Raw genomic sequence first — 20,727 nt, 5'->3', positions numbered from 1 at the left:
TGTACAAGGGCTGGCAGGTGAAGAAGAAGGGGATGTTCGTGATGCAGCTTCAGGCACAGACCAGTCCTATAACCAGCGACACAGTTTTCTCGGTGCAGTATCTGGTCTTTAGGCTCTGACAGCAGATGGCCACAAAACGGTCGATGGTGAAGGCCACTGTCAGCCAGACTGAGCCATCCCGGGTGGCATAGACCAGCAGGTTGCTGACCGTGCACCCCGGCGTGGTGGACAGGGTGGAAAGTAAATGCCACCAAACCGGTTGAGGATGACGGCGGTGATCATGACAAGGAAATCTGTTACCGTTTTTGCTTACAGGTAGTAGGTGATGCACCGGGAGAGTCCGCAATGCCCTCGGGATAGGATTATGATCGCCAGCAAACTGGCTGCAGGAGAGAGAAAAAGAGAGAGAAAAAAGTTAAAGATCTCACTCTAAATACCAGCCACTTGTTACGATCTTGTTAGGGACCAATATCATTTAAGATCTATATTTTTAATTAACATTTGGTCAGTATTGCAGACACAGTCTTCAAGTGGATTTGCAATTCCATCTTTCAGGATGATGGGTCAAAGTGTTCTCATATCCAAAAGCTCAGGTCTGTAGAAACTGCTCAGGTCTCTTTCAGCTTGTTGATTTTAACATTTACATCTGCCGCTTTCTTTGCCTCTGCTTGGTACTGGGGCTTTAGGGCAGCCCTCACCGCTTGTGCACAGATTCGAGAGTACTGAATGTAGCTCAAGCCGGCTTGCCTCCAGAACGCCACCATCTTCACTTCACTTCTTTCACCGCCTCGGCCAAGATGGCGCCCAGCAAAAACATTTAACTATTTCGAGTACAAACATGTTTCCATCTGTTTATACAAATGAGGTTAGATTGTTTCATAGTTTGCAATTGTGAGATTTGAACTCTGGATAATCTTTTAAATGAAAACCAAATCAATAAAATTGGGATAAATCAGGCACAGCCCCTAATTCAGGTCAGCTGTAAAACCAAGGATTGAACTCTTGATAATCTTTTAAATGAAAACCAAATCAACAAAATTGGGATAAATCAGGCACAGCCCCTAATTCAGGTCAGCTGTAAAACCAAGAACAAAGTTTAAAGGAAACTTACAAACTTTAAATCAAAATGTGATTAAAGGGGTCAACAAAACACCCCAGTCCCCGAGGTGCCCACCGAGCACGGAAGGCCTCGAGAGTGCCAGCAGACACCGCGTGCTCCTTCTCCAGGGACATCCAGCAGCGAACGTAGCCACGGAAGAGGGACAAACAATCGGGCGGGACTCCCCCGTCGATCGCCCGCTGCCTGGACTTGTTAATGGCCAACTTGGCCAGGCCGAGGAGCAGGTTCACGAGGAGGTCCTCCTCCTTCCCGACCCCCTTCCGCACCGGGTGCCCATAGATCAGGAGCGTGGGGCTGAAGTGCAAACAAAACATCAATAAAAGGTTTTTCAAATAACTAAAAAGGGAGTGCAGCCTACAACACCCTATGTATACATGGTCCACGGACTCCACAAGACCGCAAAAAGGGCACGTGTCCTGAGAGTCCGTGAACCTATGCATCCTCTTATTATAAGGGACTGCTGCATGCAACACCCTCCAACCCAGGTCCCCGATAGAAAGGGGGAGGACACCTCCGTAGAGGGCCTCCCATCGGGGGCCTCCGCCGCCGGACGGCAACAAGGCACGCCAGGGCGTGTCCGGTCGACGGACAAGGGCGAGAAAATGGAAGGTGTGCAGCAGCAGTCCGTACAAAAAGCCCCTCTTTGCCGTGCCAAAAGGCACAGAGGGCATGTCCCCGAGGCAGCTCATATTGCGGGGCACCAGCACCCGAGGGAGGGTTCGGGGCTTGGGGCCAATGTGGAATTCTGTCCGAACAGGGGAACGCTCAGACGGAAGACCACCGCGCACCTGGGCCACCTCAAGACCCAAAATAACGTCGGGTCCGAGCACGACCGTTCTCAGGTCTTGGATGGCATCGGCCGCGACCTGGACACTCACAGACGTGCGTCACGCCAACTCCTGCGGGAGCATCCAGCCCAGTCCTCCACCACCCAGCACGTCCCCGATCCTGGTCACCCCTGCGGCCACAGCCCTCCTCTCCGCCAACCACTGAAAAGGACGGAGGGGCGGATTCCTGAGCAGCGGCTCTCTGACGATAGCCGCTACTCCTGACGGGGGAGAGCTGCGTCGCGAGGCGACCACTTTCCAGACTTTGATCAGGTCCTGGTAAAAGACGGGCAACGCCTGCAAGGAGCCACCGAGGCCCAGCTGTTCTATAAACAGGAGCTGCACGTCATAATTCAGGCCGTGCACCTGACGGAAGAAATACGTCATCAGGGCACACCATCTAGGAGGAGTCTCGACGTAGAGGTATCGCTGCAGGGTCTGAAGGCGGAAAGTCGCCACCTGTGTGCGTAGGCACACTAGCGCCTGACCACCCTCCCTAAGCGGGAGACTCAGAAGCTCGGCAGCGACCCAGTGCAATCTTTTGACCCAGAAGAAGTCGCCTAACAATCTCTGGATTCTTGTGACAAAGTCCGGGGGAGGGGTCAAAGTGACCAGCCGATACCACAACATGGCGGTGATCAGCTGGTTATCTGCAGGGTAGAGCCTGTGGGGGTGATGTCATGATTTGAACCGGCTTGTCCTAGTTTAGAACTGAGAGATAGTGGAAGTGCAGAAGTTCTATGTAACTCTTTCGAGTACAAACACGTTTCCATCTGTTTCAGATGAAGTTACATTGTTTCATAGTTTGCCATTGTGAGATTTGAACTCTTGATAATCTTTTAAATGTCATGCATGAAGGACATGTAACTCTTTCGAGTACAAACCCGTTTCCATCTGTTTCAGATGAAGTTACATAGTTTGCCATTGTGAGATTTGAACTCTTGATAATCTTTTAAATGAAAACCAAATCAACAAAATTGGGAAAAATCAGGCACAGCCCCTAATTCAGGTCAGCTGTAAAAAAAGGGCATCTCCCCGGTAGCAATGCTCTCCCTCAGGACCCCCGTGAAGTCACTCCCCAAGACATCCCAGAACACCCTGAAGAACTCCATGGTCAGCCCGTCTAGTCCCGGGGTTAATGTTAATAGGCAGCAAGGTTAGTAACTCTTTCGAGTACAAACCTGTTTCCATCTGTTTCAGATGAAGTTGCATTGTTTCATAGTTTGCCATTGTGAGATTTGAACTCTCGATCTTGGGGTTACAAACCCAGTACCATAACCACTTGGCTATTTAGGCCAAGCCGCAAAAACATTTAACTCTTTCGGATACAAACCTGCTTCCATCTGTTTCAGATAAAGTTGCATTGTTTCATAGTTCGCCATCGTGAGATTTCAACTCTTGATAATCTTTTAAATGAAAACTAAATCAACAAAATTGGGATAAATCAGGCACAGCCCCTAATTCAGGTCAGCAGTAAAACCAAGAACAAAGTTTAAAGGAAACTTACAAACTTTAAATCAAAATGTGATTAAAGGGGTCAACAAAACACCCCAGTCCCCGCAGTGCCCACCGAGCACGGAAGGCCTCGAGAGTGCCAGCAGACACCGCGTGCTCCTTCTCCAGGGACATCCGGCAGCGAACGTAGCCGCGCAAGAGGGACAAACAATCGGGCGGGACTCCCCCGTTGATCGCCCGCTGCCTGGACCTGTTAATGGCCAACTTGGCCAGGCCCAGGAGCAGGTTCATGAGGAGGTCCTCCTCCTTCCCGACCCCCTTCCGCACCGGGTGCCCATAGATCAGGAGCGTGGGGCTGAAGTGCAAACAAAACATCAATAAAAGGTTTTTCAAATAACTAAAAAGGGAGTGCAGTCTACAACACCCTATGTACACATGGTCCACGGACTCCACAAGACTGCAAAAAGGGCATGTGTCCTGAGAGTCCGTGAACCTATGCATCCTCTTATTATAAGGGACTGCTGCATGCAACACCCTCCAACCCAGGTCCCCGTAAGAATGGGGGAGGACACCTCTGTAGAGGGCCTCCCATTGGGGGCCTCTGCCGCCGGACGGCAACAAGGCATGCCAGGGCGTGTCCGGTCGACGGACAAGGGCGAGAAAATGGAAGGTGTGCAGCAGCAGTCCGTACAAAAAGCCCCTCTTTGCCGTGCCAAAAGGCACAGAGGGCATGTCCCCGAGGCGGCTCATATTGCAGGGCACCAGCACCCGAGGGAGGGTTCGGGGCTTGGGGCCAATGTGGAATTCTGTCCGAACAGGGGAACGCTCAGACGGAAGACAACCGCGCACCTGGGCCACCTCAAGACCCAAAATAACGTCGGGTCCGAGCACGACCGTTCTCAGGTCTTGGATGGCATCGGCTGTGACCTGGACACTCACAGACGCGCGTCACGCCAACTCCTGCGGGAGCATCCAGCCCAGTCCTCCACCACCCACCACGTCCCCGATCCTGGTCACCCCTGCGGCCACAGCCCTCCTCTCCGCCAACCACTGAAAAGGACGGAGGGGCGGATTCCTGAGCAGCGGCTCTCTGATGATAGCCGCTACTCCTGACGGGGGAGAGCTGCATCGCGAGGCGACCACTTTCCAGACTTTGATCAGGTCCTGGTAAAAGACGGGCAACGCCTGCAAGGAGCCACCGAGGCCCAGCTGTTCTATAAACAGGAGTTGCACGTCATAATTCAGGCCGTGCACCTGACGGAAAAAATACGTCATCAGGGCACACCATCTAGGAGGAGGCTCGACGTAGAGGTATCGCTGCAGGGTCTGAAGGTGGAAAGTTGCCACCTGTGTGCGTAGGCACACTAGCACCTGACCACCTTCCCTAAGTGGGAGACTCAGAACCTCGGCAGCGACCCAGTGCAATCTTTTGTCCCAGAACAAGTCGACTAACAGTCTCTGGATTCTTGTGACAAAGTCCGGGGGAGGGGTCAAAGTGACCAGCCGATACCACAACATGGCGGCGATCAGCTGGTTTATGACCAGAACTTGACCTCGGTAAGATAGCACTCGGAGCAGTCCTGTCCAGCGCCGCAGGCGAGCGGTGACTTTCGTCTCCAGTTCCTGCCAGTTTGCCGGCCAGGATTCCTCAGCGGGGCAGAGATGGACCCCCAGGTAGAGGAGGCTGGTCCTGCTCCAGGTGAAAGGCCTGAGCTCCTCGGGTAGGGGATCCATCTGCCACTGACCCACCAGGAGTCCAGAACATTTACCCCAGTTCATCCTGGCAGACGAAGCAGCAGAGTAGACATCCTGGCACTCGCGCATCCTCCGCAGGTCAGCTGGGTCACTAAACATAAGGAGCACGTCATCGGCATAAGCCGAAAAGACCACCCCGATGCCCGGCCCGTGCAGAACCAATCCCGACAACCTCCTCCGCAAGAGGCGCAGGAAAGGCTCCACGCAAATAGAATACAACTGGCCAGACAGGGGGCAGCCCTGACGTACCCCTCTCCCAAAGTGAAGGGGCATCATCAGGGACCTGTTAACCTTCACTAGACACTCCGCAGCGGTGTACAGAAGTCGGATCCGGGCGACAAAATGCGTCCCGAACCCGAAAGCTCGCAGAGTTCCGAGTAAGTATTCGTGATCCACCCTGTCGAATGCCTTCTCCTGATCGAGAGACAGGAAGGCGCTTGACAGACCAGCCCTCTGGGAATGGTGGATGATGTCCCGGACCAGATGGATGTTATCATAAATGGTTCGGTCCGGGACGGTGTAGGACTGGTCAGGGTGGATCATGTGGTCCAGCACGGTGCTGAGCCGAGAAGACATGGCTCGGGCGAAGATTTTGTAGTCCATGCTGAGGAGGGAGACCGGGCGCCAGTTTTTAAGAAGGCGGAGATCCCCCTTCTTTAGCACAGGGCAATCACGGCCCTGCGCCACGAAAAGGGCATCTCCCCGGTAGCGATGCTCTCCCTCAGGACCCCCATGAAGTCACTCCCCAAGACATCCCAGAACACCCTGAAGAACTCCATGGTCAGCCTGTCTAGTCCCGGGGTTAATGTTAATAGGCAGCAAGGTTAGTAACTCTTTCGAGTACAAACCTGTTTCCATCTGTTTCAGATGAAGTTGCATTGTTTCATAGTTTGCCATTGTGAGATTTGAACTCGCGATCTTGGAGTTACAAACCCAGTACCATAACCACTTGGCTATTTAGGCCAAGCCGCAAAAACATTTAAGGAGAACTCTGAATGCCTCGTAATTAATTGATGAACTACGCCACATGATTCACGTTTTTAAACAAAAGCAAACATTACTGTATAAATAATTAAAGCAAGCAATGCTAATTTAAAACTGTAGTTTATAATTACTACACACACCCCAGCAAGATTTCCCTTAAACATTTCAAGACTCTTGAAAATTCATTCACTTCTGAAGGGGTCATAGAAACATAGAAAAGTTACGGTGCAGAAGGAGGCCATTCAGCCCATCGTGTCTGCACTGGCCAAAAAGAGAAAAGAAGAAACTAGCCGCTCATTTTAATCCCACATTCCAGCACCCGGCCTCGAGCCCTGCAGGTTACAGCACTTCAGATGCAGATGGTCACCTTTTAAATGGATTGAGCGTTTCAGCCTCAACCACCAACTTAGGCAGTGAATTCCAGACACCCACCGCACTCTGGGTGAAAAAGTATGCAACAACCCTCCAGGATGCACGTTTTTTCTCCTCAGTGTTCCAGTTATTCTCCGAGGTTCCTGCAGAACTGAATTTAATATTCCTGTAACATATAACGGAATTCATGGGGGGAAGTAAAACAGTGGAACTGAGTTTTTTGCATAAGGAGCTATTAGCTATAGTTGTTTGTTTATAAACCTGGACTCTTTTGGTATTATTCTGTCAATTAATTACAGGGTGATCGATATTATGGGGCTGCTTCGATCACCTTATTTGCTAAGCGACCCTACAACTTTTATTTAATACATCACTACTGTGGGTGCCTCGGTTCCTTGTTCTGATTGCCAGCAGATGCCCAACTGCCTTCTCACAGCTTGCAAACTGTTTCTGCTGACTGCTTTCTGCCACAAGGCTCTGTGAGGATCACTGTTCCTTTACTTCTGTAATTACAAGCAAGGCAAATCTTCCAATTGCTATTTCCCTCGCGAAACCCAAACCAAGGCTGTACGCATTGTACTCTCATTTCGCGTGGTGATAATACAAGTTGTATTTTCACTGTTTTAAGTATCGACCTAACGAACAATCATATCCTTTTGGCACTCTGAATCCAATGCGATGAAGTGTACACCAAACCAAAACCGCAACTGCCTTCTTACTTGGGGATTTAAACATCAGGAGCACTCCTGATTCCTACTAGCCTTCTCTGCTCCCACAGCTTCTGTAAAGGGTCTGGTCACGCAGCTGATTCCCAGCTCTTGGCGGATGTTTTATCTCTGCCTGTCCCAAACTGACTGACTGCTGCCGGCTACAAGGTTAACTCCCTTCTGTCTGTTCTCAAATGGAACTGCCTGCTTTCTGAGCAAACACCCATTTAACGTAAACAAAATAAAATTCTACCCCAACAGCCCACCTCCATTAAATCATGGAATGCTTTGAGATGGAACAACTTATGTCTCTAATGGATATAATTGCCCTCTCTCCAGACTCCCTGGCACACTAGGAGATCCAAAGATGGGTCGCCTATTACTTAAGTTATTTTTTTGCCATCTACTGTGAACTTATAACATAAACACAGGATGCACTTTATGTGTGTTAAATTCAAGCGTGTTTGAGCTGCATTTAAATCAGTGTTGTTTTGTCAGTTTCTTAAGTAGATGCACCGTTTTTCTACAATTAAATTTTAATCCCTAAAATGAGTAGTTATATTCTAAATCATATTAATTATGAGCTAGATATTCGCAGCAAAATGTCCCATCCAATCTGTTACACAATATTTCCTCATCCGTTCTTTGCCACCTCAAGAATCAGACAATACCAAAGCCTATACTAATTGTTCCACACCCAATTCTGGATTAAATATTTGTCAGTACAGAAAACATCTCCTGCAGTTACAGCCACGAACCCTGCTATCTGATCGCTGAGTCATTCCCTCTGATTGTCCATCCTCTGAGGCTTGAGACCCTTTAAAATCTTGGCATCTTGTTTGACCATGAAATTATCTTCCAAACGCCTCCCTCCCCATATCGATCACAAGCACCAACGCTGCATATTTCCACCTTTCTAATGTAACCAGTAATATTGCCCTTCTCCAACGCTTCCTTAGCTAAGGCACTGCTGAAAGCCTTGTATATGCCCTTGTTACATCTAGGCCTCAGGCAATTGGAAATGTCCCCTGGACAACGCCTCACTTTGCATCGTCTGCAAAGATAAGCTCAAACAAAACATTTGCTGATCGTGCACTTACTCACACCAAGTCCAGCTCTTCCATCAGTCCTGCTCTCGCTGACCTACTCCCTTTGCTCCCTGTGCAGCAATGCCTCCATTGGAATATTCTCATGTTGCTCTTCAAACCACTCCACAGCCTCGCCACGCCTAATCCCTGGATCTTTATGCAGCACTACAGCCATCTGGGATTTCAGCGTACCTACAGCTCTGCCCTCTCGTACACCCTGATATTAATCGCTCCACCAATATATTACATCTTTAGCTGATGAGTCTCCAATCTCTGAAATTCCTTTCCTCGAAGCTACAACTGTTTCCTTCATTACGATGCTCCATATCTCTTTGATCATAAACTTACTTGCCTGCCCTAATATATGCCTAGGTGCTTCGGTGTCAATGTGCTTGCAAAGCTTCTGTGAAGCAGCATCAAACTGCAGTGTTCGAAGAAAAAATTGCACAACTCCTCTTCCTCAGATGGAAATGGGAGACGGGCAATGAACATTATTGACCTTTCCAGTGACAGCGACAACCTCTGAATGAATAGAAAATATAATTAGCCAAAATAAAAGGCAAACGTACAAAATGCAAAATAGATAATAGATTCAAATTCTTGCATCTCCACCCACCTATGTGAAGCATTTCTATAACTAATTCCTTTGAACACATTAACAACGGGACCTGCCCATTGGGAACTCATTGTACTGTAACTGTTAAAATCCTTCCATTGATGGCAATGTAGATTCGTCTAATTGCTGAATATATTTAAGATCGCAATGCACCTAATATAATTATTGCAAAGAAAGTAAAGAATTTATTTGGGATGCATAACTTACCTGGGACACCAACAACGGCAAGGATGGGATAGTAAATGGCATAGAAAGGGCCATTTGCTGGTCCGTGCATCGCCTTTCAGAAAGTGAGGGAACTCTCCAAGCTGCACAATTTAGCTCTGTGACATAATCAAAGCATTCCTCATTTCTTCCCTGTGACAGTCTCCACAGGGTCAATTACATTACAACATGCACCTTAGTTACACTTTGTTGAACAAACAAATTATCTCACGGATTCATGCCCATCATTTGTAACACTGGCAACGTGGGTGATTCTATCATCTTTGTGGGAAAAGTGCAGGTTGGAAATTCTGTGGTCACCCCTCACCCAAACCATGCATTGGCGTCACCACGAAGCAGAAGCCATGATGGTAGATACTGAGCTCAGGTCCTATCTCTAACGTAAAACCGTCTCTTCCCACCTCTGCCCTGTTCCTAATTATTTTGTGTTTTTTTTGGATTTCTGTTATCTCGTGTATTTTGCTTATTGGTAAGTGTTTCAGTATTTAATTCTTTAATTTTATTTAAATATTTATATTAATTTACAGTTTAGTCATTGGAAGTAACGATTGGCTTACATGGAAGAGCATCTGAGGGGCAGACCATTGCATGGTAATCCTGCACCATGTGGGAACTGCAGTACGTTTTATGTGTCCTGCTAAACCACATGTCCAGAAACTTTCTCCAAATGCTCAAATACAAACTCAGAGCTATTCGTAAAGGGACAAGTGGCACAAGTCCTGCTGTATTATAACCAGAGGCACGGTAATGAGAAGTAATAACTGAGACTTGGTTTAGAAGTAATAGTACCAAGTGCAGTGGCGCCAGAGACATAGTCAATGCAATGTAGAAAAAATTTAGAAAGATAGAAGTAATAACTGAGAGAGAGAGAGAGAGAGAGAGAGAGCCCAATGGAACCAGAACAACGACAGTGGGTAGTGCAATGTTAAAATGGGCCTGGGCTGGTGCAGCAGCAATTAAGGCACGGCCTAATGTAATATAAACTCAGATATAACCGAGTACAGTAATTGATGTATAGCCTAATCGAAATAATGAAAAATGAGTTTGGACTATTGTAATTCAGAGACATGGGTACGTCTAGTAATTGCTGGGTCATGCCTTAGAGATAGAGAGCAACATGCAGCAGTAACAGAGCCAGTGTAAATGTAATGTAGTGCGGTAATAACAGAAACATGGCCCTGTCCCCATCACCCCTGTCAGTTTTCTGGAGCCTTTGACTGCACCCTGCTCACAAGGGTAATTTGGTCTGAGTGTTTTGCTGGTTCAGAGACAACTTATACACAATGAGCAGATTCCATAAGATGGTGACTAATCTTTAAAAGAAGCAACAAGGGCAAAGTTACTCCAATGTCCATTGCCCTTCGGTGTGTCGCTTCAATATCTGTCCCTGCAGCTATAACCTCTGTAACCTAAAGGCCTAGAAAGCAATAGTTACTCATTAAGAACATATTTTACATGTAATCTGCAGCATTCGGTTAAATGACCGGAAAAGTTTACTCTGTGTGTACATTGTGTACATTGTGTCCCTTTCAGAGGTTTGAGTCCCAGGATCAATGCTGATACCCCAGCGCAGTCCTCAGGGAAGGGTGCATTATCAGAAGGACCGGCTTTCGGGTGAGGCGGCCAATCGAGAGAACCTTCTGCCCTCCCAGGTGGACGTGAAAGATCACATGACTTTGGGTTATCACAAAAGGCGATATATAAATACTCAATTTTTTCCATAAAATATCTGCATTAATATATTTAATCATATGTGTATGACGAATGAGAGTAAAGGCTAGAATTAAAATTACGAGATATCGAACATTCAAGAATCAGTACAAACTCAGCCCCGATCAAAACGTTATAATGTTTGCCTAACGCACGGTTATGTTGGGTGTAGCTCTGACAGTTTTTGCACAGGTTCAACCCAGTTCTGTGTCTCTGTCGGTCTCAGTGCGCAGTAATACTCCGCGGAGTCTCTCAGTTCTGTTTTAGACACTGTCAGCGGGACGGTGCGATTCGCATAATCATAATCCGCTGAAAAACGGTTTCCCGCAACTCTTTCTGTGTTCCCACTGTATCTGCTTCTCCACAGCAGATACTCCATGGATCCGCTGGGATACTGACAGTACCAGAGCAGAGAGGGATTGCTGGTGCCTGTAGCTGTATAATTACAGAACAATTGAACATCGTCTCCTTCACTCGCTGTGACTGCAAGCGGTGTCTGTGAAACGGAGTCTCCTCTACAATGTCCTGTAAGAGCCCAGAGACATTAAATTACACAATGCCACTTCACTGCCAATCCCCCAGAAACGGTCCAACACCCCCAACAGTTACCCGAGAAATAAGTCAGGACAGTTAAATATAACTATAATTCCCGCAGCTCAGGGGCTGTATCGGGAAGATTGACTGTGTAAAGCATCCTTTAATGCACATTCTAAGATCAAATTCTCCCTTTCATTTGCTGTGTTCTGAAATGAAAACTGAAAACGGTCTGTGGATTTGGAAGTCTCGAGTTTGTCAAAGTCCCTCGCTAGCCCCAGTGGGGACTGGAGTCCCTGTCCAAATCTTCTGTTCTCATTCCCTAAGTTCGCCTACCTCTGTGTTTGACGAGGTGGATCCGGATGATTTTTCTTATTCAGGATCAGTCAATCGCTCCCCATGTGTTGAGCAAACTGTCCGATTAAATGCAGTGCCTGACAAAGATGCGAAACACAGAGTTGGGCAACTTGTGAACTTACCGGTTAACAGAGCTGCAGCTGTGAGGAATAAATACAAAGTAACAGGAGACATGTTTGCAGAGAGAGCTCGCGGCGGATTTGATCAGAACGGGCTGAGGCTGAAATTGTTTTAGTCAGGAATTGGGAAGAGATCTCTTTCTCTGCTGATTGGTTAATTGCTGACGCGTCATCAGGTGACAGCCAATAAATTTAAAACTCCTTTATTCTTTAATTCAACCAATCAGCTCACGTCTCCTTTGATCTCGAATTCATGTTATCGGCGCGAGGAACATGGGGACATCGGAGCAGGAGTAGACCATTCAGGCCATCGAGCCTGCTCTGCCATTCAATATGATCATGGCTGATCATCCACTTCAATGCCTTTTGCCCACACTATCCCCACATCCATTTATGTCATCAGTAATTATAAATCTGCCAATCTCTAAAAGTGAATTTACTCACCTCGTCACAGATAATTTGTAGGGATTAAGCAGAATGTTGGCCCTTTAACAGGTTCAATCTGTAAGGCAGAAATAGAGAAGAAAAACTGCTAATGTTGTTCTAGTATCAGAGCTGGAACCCCCAATTAAAGGAGCTGTTCTCTGAGTATGAGAACTCCCCGCAGCCGATACGGGCGGCCGGTGGAATTTGAATACGAACAATGCGGTAAATAGAGATACGCCACACTTCACATGAATTATATAGCAGAGGGGAGGGGATTGCTATTTGATGGATTTGAGTAGAATGAGAGTGTGCTGACAGCTCACGGCTCAGTGATCTTGGGGTGAGTTGATCAGTAGAAATATTTACAGCATTTTTATTTTAAAAATAATCCTGTTCGCAGTAATTTACCATTTAACCATCAGAACCATTGGTTTCCACTGGAAATTTATGTCTGCATTTAAAATTATGTGATGAAAGGAACTCGTCAAGCCTCATTCGACAGCACCTTCCAAACCCTCAATCGCTTCCGCCTAGGGCAGCAGGCACATAAGAACACCATAAACTGCAAGTTCCCCTTTAAGCCCTACACACCATCCTGACTTGCCGTTCCTTTAGTGTCGCTGTGTCAAAATCCTGGAACCCATTTTACGAATTTTCTCTTGAGAATGTCGTGTAAGGAACAGAAAATTAGACTGGTACGGAAGGGGAAATTAAAGAAAGTGAGAAATGACGAGTGTCAAATGCAAAACGAGAAAGACAGAAAGGAAGAGATTCCGAAATAAGTCAAAATTCATTTTCTTTTTAACTCACTCATATTTCCATTGCGCATATTTGTATAGGTGAATTATTTGAAACACGTCTCTCAATAAAAGGCCGCTGGAAACAGCCCAATTGATGAACTTATGCTTTACTGATGATTGGGACAGTGTAAAGTTCCCTGTGTCACCGCCAGTGGGCGCCGTTGCCACATGTTCCTCGCTGCTGGAGGCCATTCAAAAGGGGGGAGCAAAAAGACAAGTGGTAGTTGTAGGAGATTCTATAATTAAGGGAATTGATAGCATCCTTTGTAAGCAGGATCGAGAGTCCGGCATGTTATGTTGCCTGCCCGGTGCCAGGGTGAGGGACATCTCTGACTGGCTTGAAAGGATATTGGAGAGGGAGTGGGAGGATCCAGTTGTTGTGGTCCACGTCGGGACAAATAACATAGGTAAGACTAGGAAAGAGGACCTGTTTGGGGATTATCAGGAACGAGGAACTAAATTAAAGAACAGGTCCTCAAGGGTTATAATCTCTGGTTAACTACCTGAGCCATGTACAAATTGGCATAGGGACGTGAGAATAAGGGAAGTAAACACGTGGCTAAAGGAGTGGTGTGGGAAAGAGGGGTTCCATTTCGTGGGGCACTGGCATCAGTATTGGAACAGGAGGGATCTGTACCGTTGGGATGGTCTCCACCTGAACCGATCTGGGACCAACGTTCTAGTGAAAAGGGTAAACAGGGTGGTCAACAGCACTGTAAACTAGAAAGTGCGGGGGTGAGGGAAGGGTAAAACTCCAAGAAGTATGACTAATGGGAAACAAAGCAGCAGGTTAGCATGTGGCGGGGTTGGATTCAACTTCATGGAAAATTATGAAAAAACTGAAAAGAAAGGAGAGCCCAGGAGAGGCTATTAAAGTCTCCAGAACACAAAATAGGACAGAGTGTTTGGAAAGCGCTAGGTATCTAACTTCACACACATCAGATAAAGCGATGACAATGAGAAAGGGGACGGGAAATACAGGACTGAAGGTGTTGTATCTGAAAGCACGCAGTATAGGAAATAAGGTAAGTGGGCTTGTGGCGCAGATTGAAATTGGCAGGTATGGTGTGGTGGAGACATGGCTGCAAGGAGATCAGGACTGGGAGCTAAATATCCAAGGATATACATCCTATCGAAAAGATAGGCAGGTTGGCAGAGGGGGTGGGGTTGCTTTGTTAGTAAGAAATGAAATTAAATCGAAAGCAAGAATTGACGTAGGGTCAGATGATGTAGAATCTGTGTATGTGGATTTGAGGAACCGCAAAGGTAAAAAAACCATAATGGGAGTTATGTACAGGCCTCCGAACAGTAGTCAGAATGTGGGGCACAACATACACCAGGAAATAGAAAAGGCGTGTAAGAAAGGCAAGATTACAGTGATCATGGGGGATTTCAATATGCAGGTAGACTGGGGAAATCAGGTTGGTAGTGGATCCCAAGAAAAGGAATTTATGGAATGTCTACGAGATGGTTTTTGGAGCAGCTTGTGGTGGGGTCCACTAGGGAACAGGCAATTCTAGATTTACTGATGTGTAATGAGGCAGATTTGATAAGGGAACTTAAGGTGAAGGAACCCTTAGGAGGAAGTGACCATAATATGATAGAATTTACCCTACAATTTGAGAGGAAAAAGCTGGAATCTGATGTAATGATATTACCATTGAATAAAGGCAACTACGGAGGCATGAGGGAGGAACTGGCCAGAATTGACTGGGAGATGAGCCTAGCAGGAAAGACAGTGGAACAGCAATGGCAGGAGTTTCTGGGAGTAATTTGGGAGACACAGCAAAAATTAATTGCTAGGAAGAAGAAGCATACTAAAGGGATGACGAGGCAACCATGGCTGACAAGGGAAGTCAGGGACAGCATAAAAGCTAAAGAGAAAGCATACAATGCGGCGAAGAGCAGTGGGAAACCAGGGGATTGGGAAGCCTACAAAGACCAACAGAGAACAACTAAAAAAGAAATAAGGAAGGAGAAGATTAAATATGAGGGTAAACTAGCCAGTAATATAAAAGAAGATTGCAAGAGTTTTTCTTTTAGATACATAAAGGGTAAGAGAGAGGCAAAAGTGGACATTGGGCCGCTGGAAAATGACGTTGGAGAAGTAGTAGTGGGGAACAAAAAAATAGCGGAGGAACTGAATAGGTACTTTGCATCAGTCTTCACGTTGGAAGACACGAGTAACATTCTCAAAGTTCAAGAGAGTCGGGGGGCAGAGGTGAGTTTGGTGGCCATTACCAAGGAGAAGGTGCTAGGAAACCTGAAAGGTCTGAATGTGGATAAATCACCTGGGCCAAATGGATTACACCCCAGAGTTCTGAAGGAGATCGCTGAAGAGATAGTGGAGGCGTTAGTGGTGATCTTTCAGGAATCACTACAGTCAGGGAGGGTCCCAGAGGACTGGAAAATCGCTAATGTAACCCCCCTGTTTAAAAAGGGAGTGAGGTAAAAGACGGGAAATTACAGGCTGATTAGCCTGACCTCAGTCGTTGGTAAGATTTTAGAGTCCATTATTAAGGATGAGATTTCAGAATACTTGGAAGTGCATGATATAATAGGGCAAAGTCAGCATGGTTTATTCAAGGGGAGGTCATGCCTGACAAATCTGTTAGAATTCTTTGAGGAGGTAACGAGCAGGTTAGACAAAGGAGAGCCAATGGATGTTATCTACTTGGACTTCCAGGAGGCCTTTGACAAGGTGCCGCACAGGAGGCTGCTCAGTAAGATAAAAGACAATGGTGTTAGAGGCAAGGTACTAGCATGGATAGAAGATTGGCTGTCTGGCAGGAGGCAGAGAGTGGGGATAAGGGGGTTAATCTCAGGATGGCGGCCAGTAACTAGCGGAGTTCTGCAGGGGTCAGTGTTGGGACCACAACTTTTCACTTTATACATTACTGATCTAGATGAAGGAACTGAGGGCATCCTGGATAAGTTTGCAGATGATACAAAGATAGGTGGAGGGACAGGTAGTATTGAGGAGGCGGGGAGGCTGCAGAAGGATTTAGACAGGTCAGGAGAATGGGCAAAGAAGTGGTAGATGGAATACCACTAGGGGAACTGTGAGGTCATGCACTTTGGTAGGAAGAATTGAGGCATGGACTATTTTCTAAATGGGGAGAGAATTCAAAAATCTGGAGTGCAAAGGGACTTCGGAGTCTTAGTCCAGGATTCTCTTAAGGTTAACTTGCAGGTTGAGTCGGTAGTTAGGAAGGCAAATGCAACGTTGGCATTTATTCCGAGAAGACTAGAATATAAAAGCAGGGATGTGCTGCTGAGGCTTTATAAGGCTCTGGTCAGACCACATTTAGAATATTGTGAACAATTTTGGGCCCCGTATCTCAGGAAGGATGTTCTGGCCCTGGAGAGGGTCCAGAGAAGGTTCATGAGAATGATCCCAGGAATTAAAGGCTTAACATATGAGGAACGTTTGAGGATTCTGGGTCTATACTCGATGGAGTTTAGAAGGATGAGGGGGGATCTGATTGAAACTTACAGAATATTTAAAGGTCTGGATAGAGTGGACGTGGGGAAGATGTTTCCATTAGTAGGAGAGACTAGGACCCGAGGGAACAGCCTCAGAATAAAGGGAAGACCTTTTAGAAAAGAGATGAGGAGAAATTTCTTTAGCCAGAGTGGTGAATCTATGGAATTCATACCACAGAAGGCTGTGGAGGCCTGGCCATTGAGTGTATTTAAGACCGAGATAGATAGGTTCTTGATTGGTAAGAGGATCAAAGGTTACGGGGAGAAGGCGGGAGAATGGGGTTGAAAAACTTATCAGCCATGATTGAATGGCAGAGCAGACTTGACGGCCAAAAGGCCTAATTTCTGCTGCTATGTCTTATGGTCTTCTGGTCTTATGGTTCCGAACTGGAAATGACGGGAACAAGCCTTGTGGCACCAAGGCTCCCAGGCTCAGTTCACTGATCTCGCTCTGATCCGCCTTACCTGCCCGATATTACTGCAGGAATTTCTGCTGATGTTCCCTGTTCGGAATTGGTTGCAGCAGCAGTGCAGTCGGGTGGGGATCTTTGTTTCTGCTCCAGTAGAAGATTCCCCGAACTGAAGAGTTACAGATTGGCAGAGAATGAAGCAGAACGATAGGACACCGATCCTCATCATTAAACCATTCTCAATTGGCATTTCTTCCCAATTAAAAAAAAGCTGTTTTCCTGACTGCTGTAACTCAGATCTTATGTTGGTGAATTAATAACTTTTTAAAATTCGTTATTGGGCTTTCGTGGCAAGGCCAGCATTTGTTGCCCGTCCTAATTGCCCTTGATCTGAGTGGCTTGCTAGGTCATTGCTGGAGGAAGTTAGGAATCAACGAGGTTGCCGTGGGTCTGCAGCCACATAGAGGCCAGACCAGATTTCTTTCCAGAGAGTAAATCGGTGAACCAGATAAATCCCGCAATGGCAGTTTTGCACAACCATTGCTGAGGCTAGATTTCAGTTCTTGATTATAATTAATTGAAATTTAACCAGCTACCATGGTTTGAACCAATTTGAACCAATTTCCCCGGAGAATTAACCTGGGTCTCCGAACAATTGCCCAGTGACTGTATCACTAGGCTACCATCTCCCTATACTGACGATGTTGAAGAAGCGGATATTTTTGATGTTGACTCTTATTTTATTTTAGAATGGAGCCGCAAGCACGAAGTGCAACTGGCTGTTCCCGAATAGATTTTTGAAGAAGAAAGCAATGTCATACTTTTCTGTACCTTGAATATAAGATATCCTAACCTTACTGTGTTCTTAAATAGTCAATATTCAGGGCACCATCCATGAAACATGGCTTATATTATCGTAGGGACAATGAACAGGAAACTGGACTTCACTGGCCGATTTTCCTCTACCTTTAATAAAACAACCAAGATTGCGAAGATTTTGGACAGCATTGTCCTGATCTCCGACAACGCCATATATTTTTGTGCCTTGTGCCCCACGCGGCTAAAGTTATAAAGTGAATCCTGGATAAAAGCATACACTGTCAGTTCTTGTCAGCTCCCACCAAAGGCCTTTCTTACTCCCATAAACAGAGCAATAATTCATTCTCAATGCTGAATTTCAGGAGAGATTCTTTAATCGGCAAACTGAATGTACAAACTCAACAAGAACTTGCGAATTCCACGTGCAGAATTGTATTAGTTTGGTGTTTCAACTTGTATTTATATGAAAAAATATCAAATGCAGCTGTGCAAACTTAATGGACCTTTAGTACTTCAATGTGATTTCCATGTCTGTCCCGTCTCATCGACTACCTCCATTTTTCTTTGACAATTTACTTATTTCAGTCTTTAGTTTAATGATGTAAACTTTTGTTTCTGCGATGCATATTAATTCAGTGCTGCACCAGCAAAGATTCACAGAAACAGGAACTGCCAGGTCAGTTGAATTAATAAAGCGAAATGCCTCAAATCCTGTACTGAAATATCAGAAGGCAAGAACAGAAGAGGTAACGGCAACAGTAGGGCATTCGGCCCTGGAGCCTACTCCGCAATGCCAGGTCATGGCTGATCTGAACTCTGCCTTAATTCCACGTCCCCGCCCGCTCCTCATGTCCCTTGGCACAATGTTCATTCAAAACTCTGTCTAACTCAGCCTTCAAAATATTCAGTAACCGAACTTCCTCCTCGTGGGGAAGAGATTTCCAAACACTAATGATCTTCAAGAAAATGAATTTCCACCTTAAATGGGAGACATCTTACTTTGAAACCGTCCCCGCCTAGTTGTCGGATTCCTCTCGGCATCCACCCTGCCAAAGCCCCTCAGAATCTTATATGTTTCAATAAGATCACTTCTCATTCGTCTAAACACCAATGTATATAGGCGCAACTTGTTCAATTTTTTATCATAAGACAGCGCCTTCATTCCAGGAATCAGCCTGGTGAACCTTCCCTGAATTGCCGTGTTTCCATATATTCTCCATGTCTAAATGGCTCCCAGCACTTGTGCCGGCCCGGGCCCTTATTCCAACCCATTCAGTTATCCCTCTCTTCTCTCTACCTGTCTAACTGGGTGTAACCCACACGGAAGTGATCACAATGCTTTCTATTAACAGCGGGTGCTTGGCTCATTGGTGGTCAACTGAACGGGCGGGAAATTTCCCTGGAGTCACGATTACCACCGTCCGATGGTAAAGGTTAGAGCACTGTCGACAACAAATTTCCTGGAAATAAACCAAATCCATTAACAATCCTTGCATGTCGGGTACAATAACCAGAAAAAAGTTCCATTCCCATCCCGTTTCTAAAGCGGAATAATTCGTTCTTTGAGGATTCTGACTGGGCCAGGTTGGTGACAGCCAGATCAACACCCACCCATCTCAAAGTGTCACTGGGGAGACAGGGAAGTGATGTATGAGCACCCTGAGACACGTCATCAGGTTATTAAGTGCGGGATCAGAACAGGTGTCTTCAAGTATCAACCACCACCCCCCCCCCCCCTCCCCTTTCCTGTACAGGGTGACAATGTGGTTGCTCAGCATTTGGTTTCTGTGAGGAACATTCCTGTGAGGTAACTGTGGACATGCAACCTTCTCCCTCATCTCCAAAACTTTGATTGAATCTGAATTTTGAATATATCAGTGTATCTTTATCTGTTTGAACATGTTTTTCGGATCTCAGTCACAGAGATTCTGTCACTCAGCCGCTCTCCTCAGATGTTAAAACAGAAGGAGAAGCGATGACTTTAAGTTGTACCTATGATACGGCCAAGAGCAACTATTATTTATACTGGTACCGACAACACCCAGACTCCCAGCCCGAGTACATACTGAGGAAATTCTCAGAGGGTAATGAATATAGAGCAGATTTTGCCAAACTCCGTTTCTCTATTGTGCTCCAGGCCGCGAAGAAATTAATCAGTATGACTATCTCGAGCTGACTGACTCTGCCGTCTATTCCTGCGCTTTCAGATTCACAGTGATAGAAAGCAGTCTCACCCCTGTACAAAACCTGCCTTTGCACTGTTAGTGAGAGTTTCCGTCTGTTGGGGTTTGAATAGAATCCCGGGCAGATGCAACCACAATGTACAGCAGCGCTGTCAGTCTCTCAAACGCACACCGAGAGGAAACGAATTTCGCCTCGGATCAAACTTCACCCAACTGTTTCCAGGAGCAACCAAGAGAACAAACTATGGGATGCACTTGGACCTACAGATCCATAACAGGAGCAATGTACCAGGTAAACAGCCTTTCCTGCTATTGATCAGCTGCGCACTCCTTTATAATCAGTGTGGGATTTCATCATCATCGAGAAAGAGGCTAACAATCCTGAAATATTCCTGAAACCTGGTCGGCAAGTGTCACCCAGAGGGCAGAAGGGCTTCCGCCATGTTCGTGTGACACACAGTCAGCCATGTTGTTTGACGTGCAGACGATCATGTTTGTATGACGCACAGTCGGCCATGTTTGTTTGGCGTGAAGGCGATCATGTTTGTGTGACGCACAGTCGGACATGTTTGTTTGGCGTACAGACGGTCATATTTGTGTGACGCACAGTCGGCCATGTTTGTTTGACGTGCAGACGGTCCTGAAGTCCCCATTTGTCCTTTGCTGCCCTTTCCGTGCCTGCCTCTAATATTGAGCAATCTTCGCCCCAGCTTCTCTTTCACTTCCCCGAGCCT

General features: G+C 46.4%; 1 protein-coding gene and 1 gene segment (V, D, J or C); both read right to left on the bottom strand.

The window, feature by feature from the left end:
- Positions 1 to 474: 474 nt before the first annotated feature.
- LOC121270617 (ATP synthase subunit epsilon, mitochondrial-like) lies at positions 475 to 807 on the bottom strand. Its single transcript, XM_041176002.1, has one exon. It carries the CDS (start codon positions 762 to 764, stop codon positions 609 to 611), a length of 156 nt encoding a protein of 51 aa, XP_041031936.1. The 5' UTR covers positions 765 to 807; the 3' UTR covers positions 475 to 608.
- Positions 808 to 11,016: 10,209 nt separating this feature from the next.
- On the bottom strand, positions 11,017 to 11,924 carry LOC121270296. The segment is given in 2 exon segments: positions 11,017 to 11,384; positions 11,873 to 11,924. Coding segments are annotated over 2 exon segments (420 nt in total).
- Between the last annotated feature and the right edge of the window lie 8,803 nt (positions 11,925 to 20,727).

Source organism: Carcharodon carcharias, chromosome 27 (genome assembly GCF_017639515.1).
Source record: "Carcharodon carcharias isolate sCarCar2 chromosome 27, sCarCar2.pri, whole genome shotgun sequence".
NCBI lineage: Eukaryota > Metazoa > Chordata > Chondrichthyes > Lamniformes > Lamnidae > Carcharodon > Carcharodon carcharias.
This window is presented reverse-complemented; position numbering and strand designations above follow the sequence as displayed.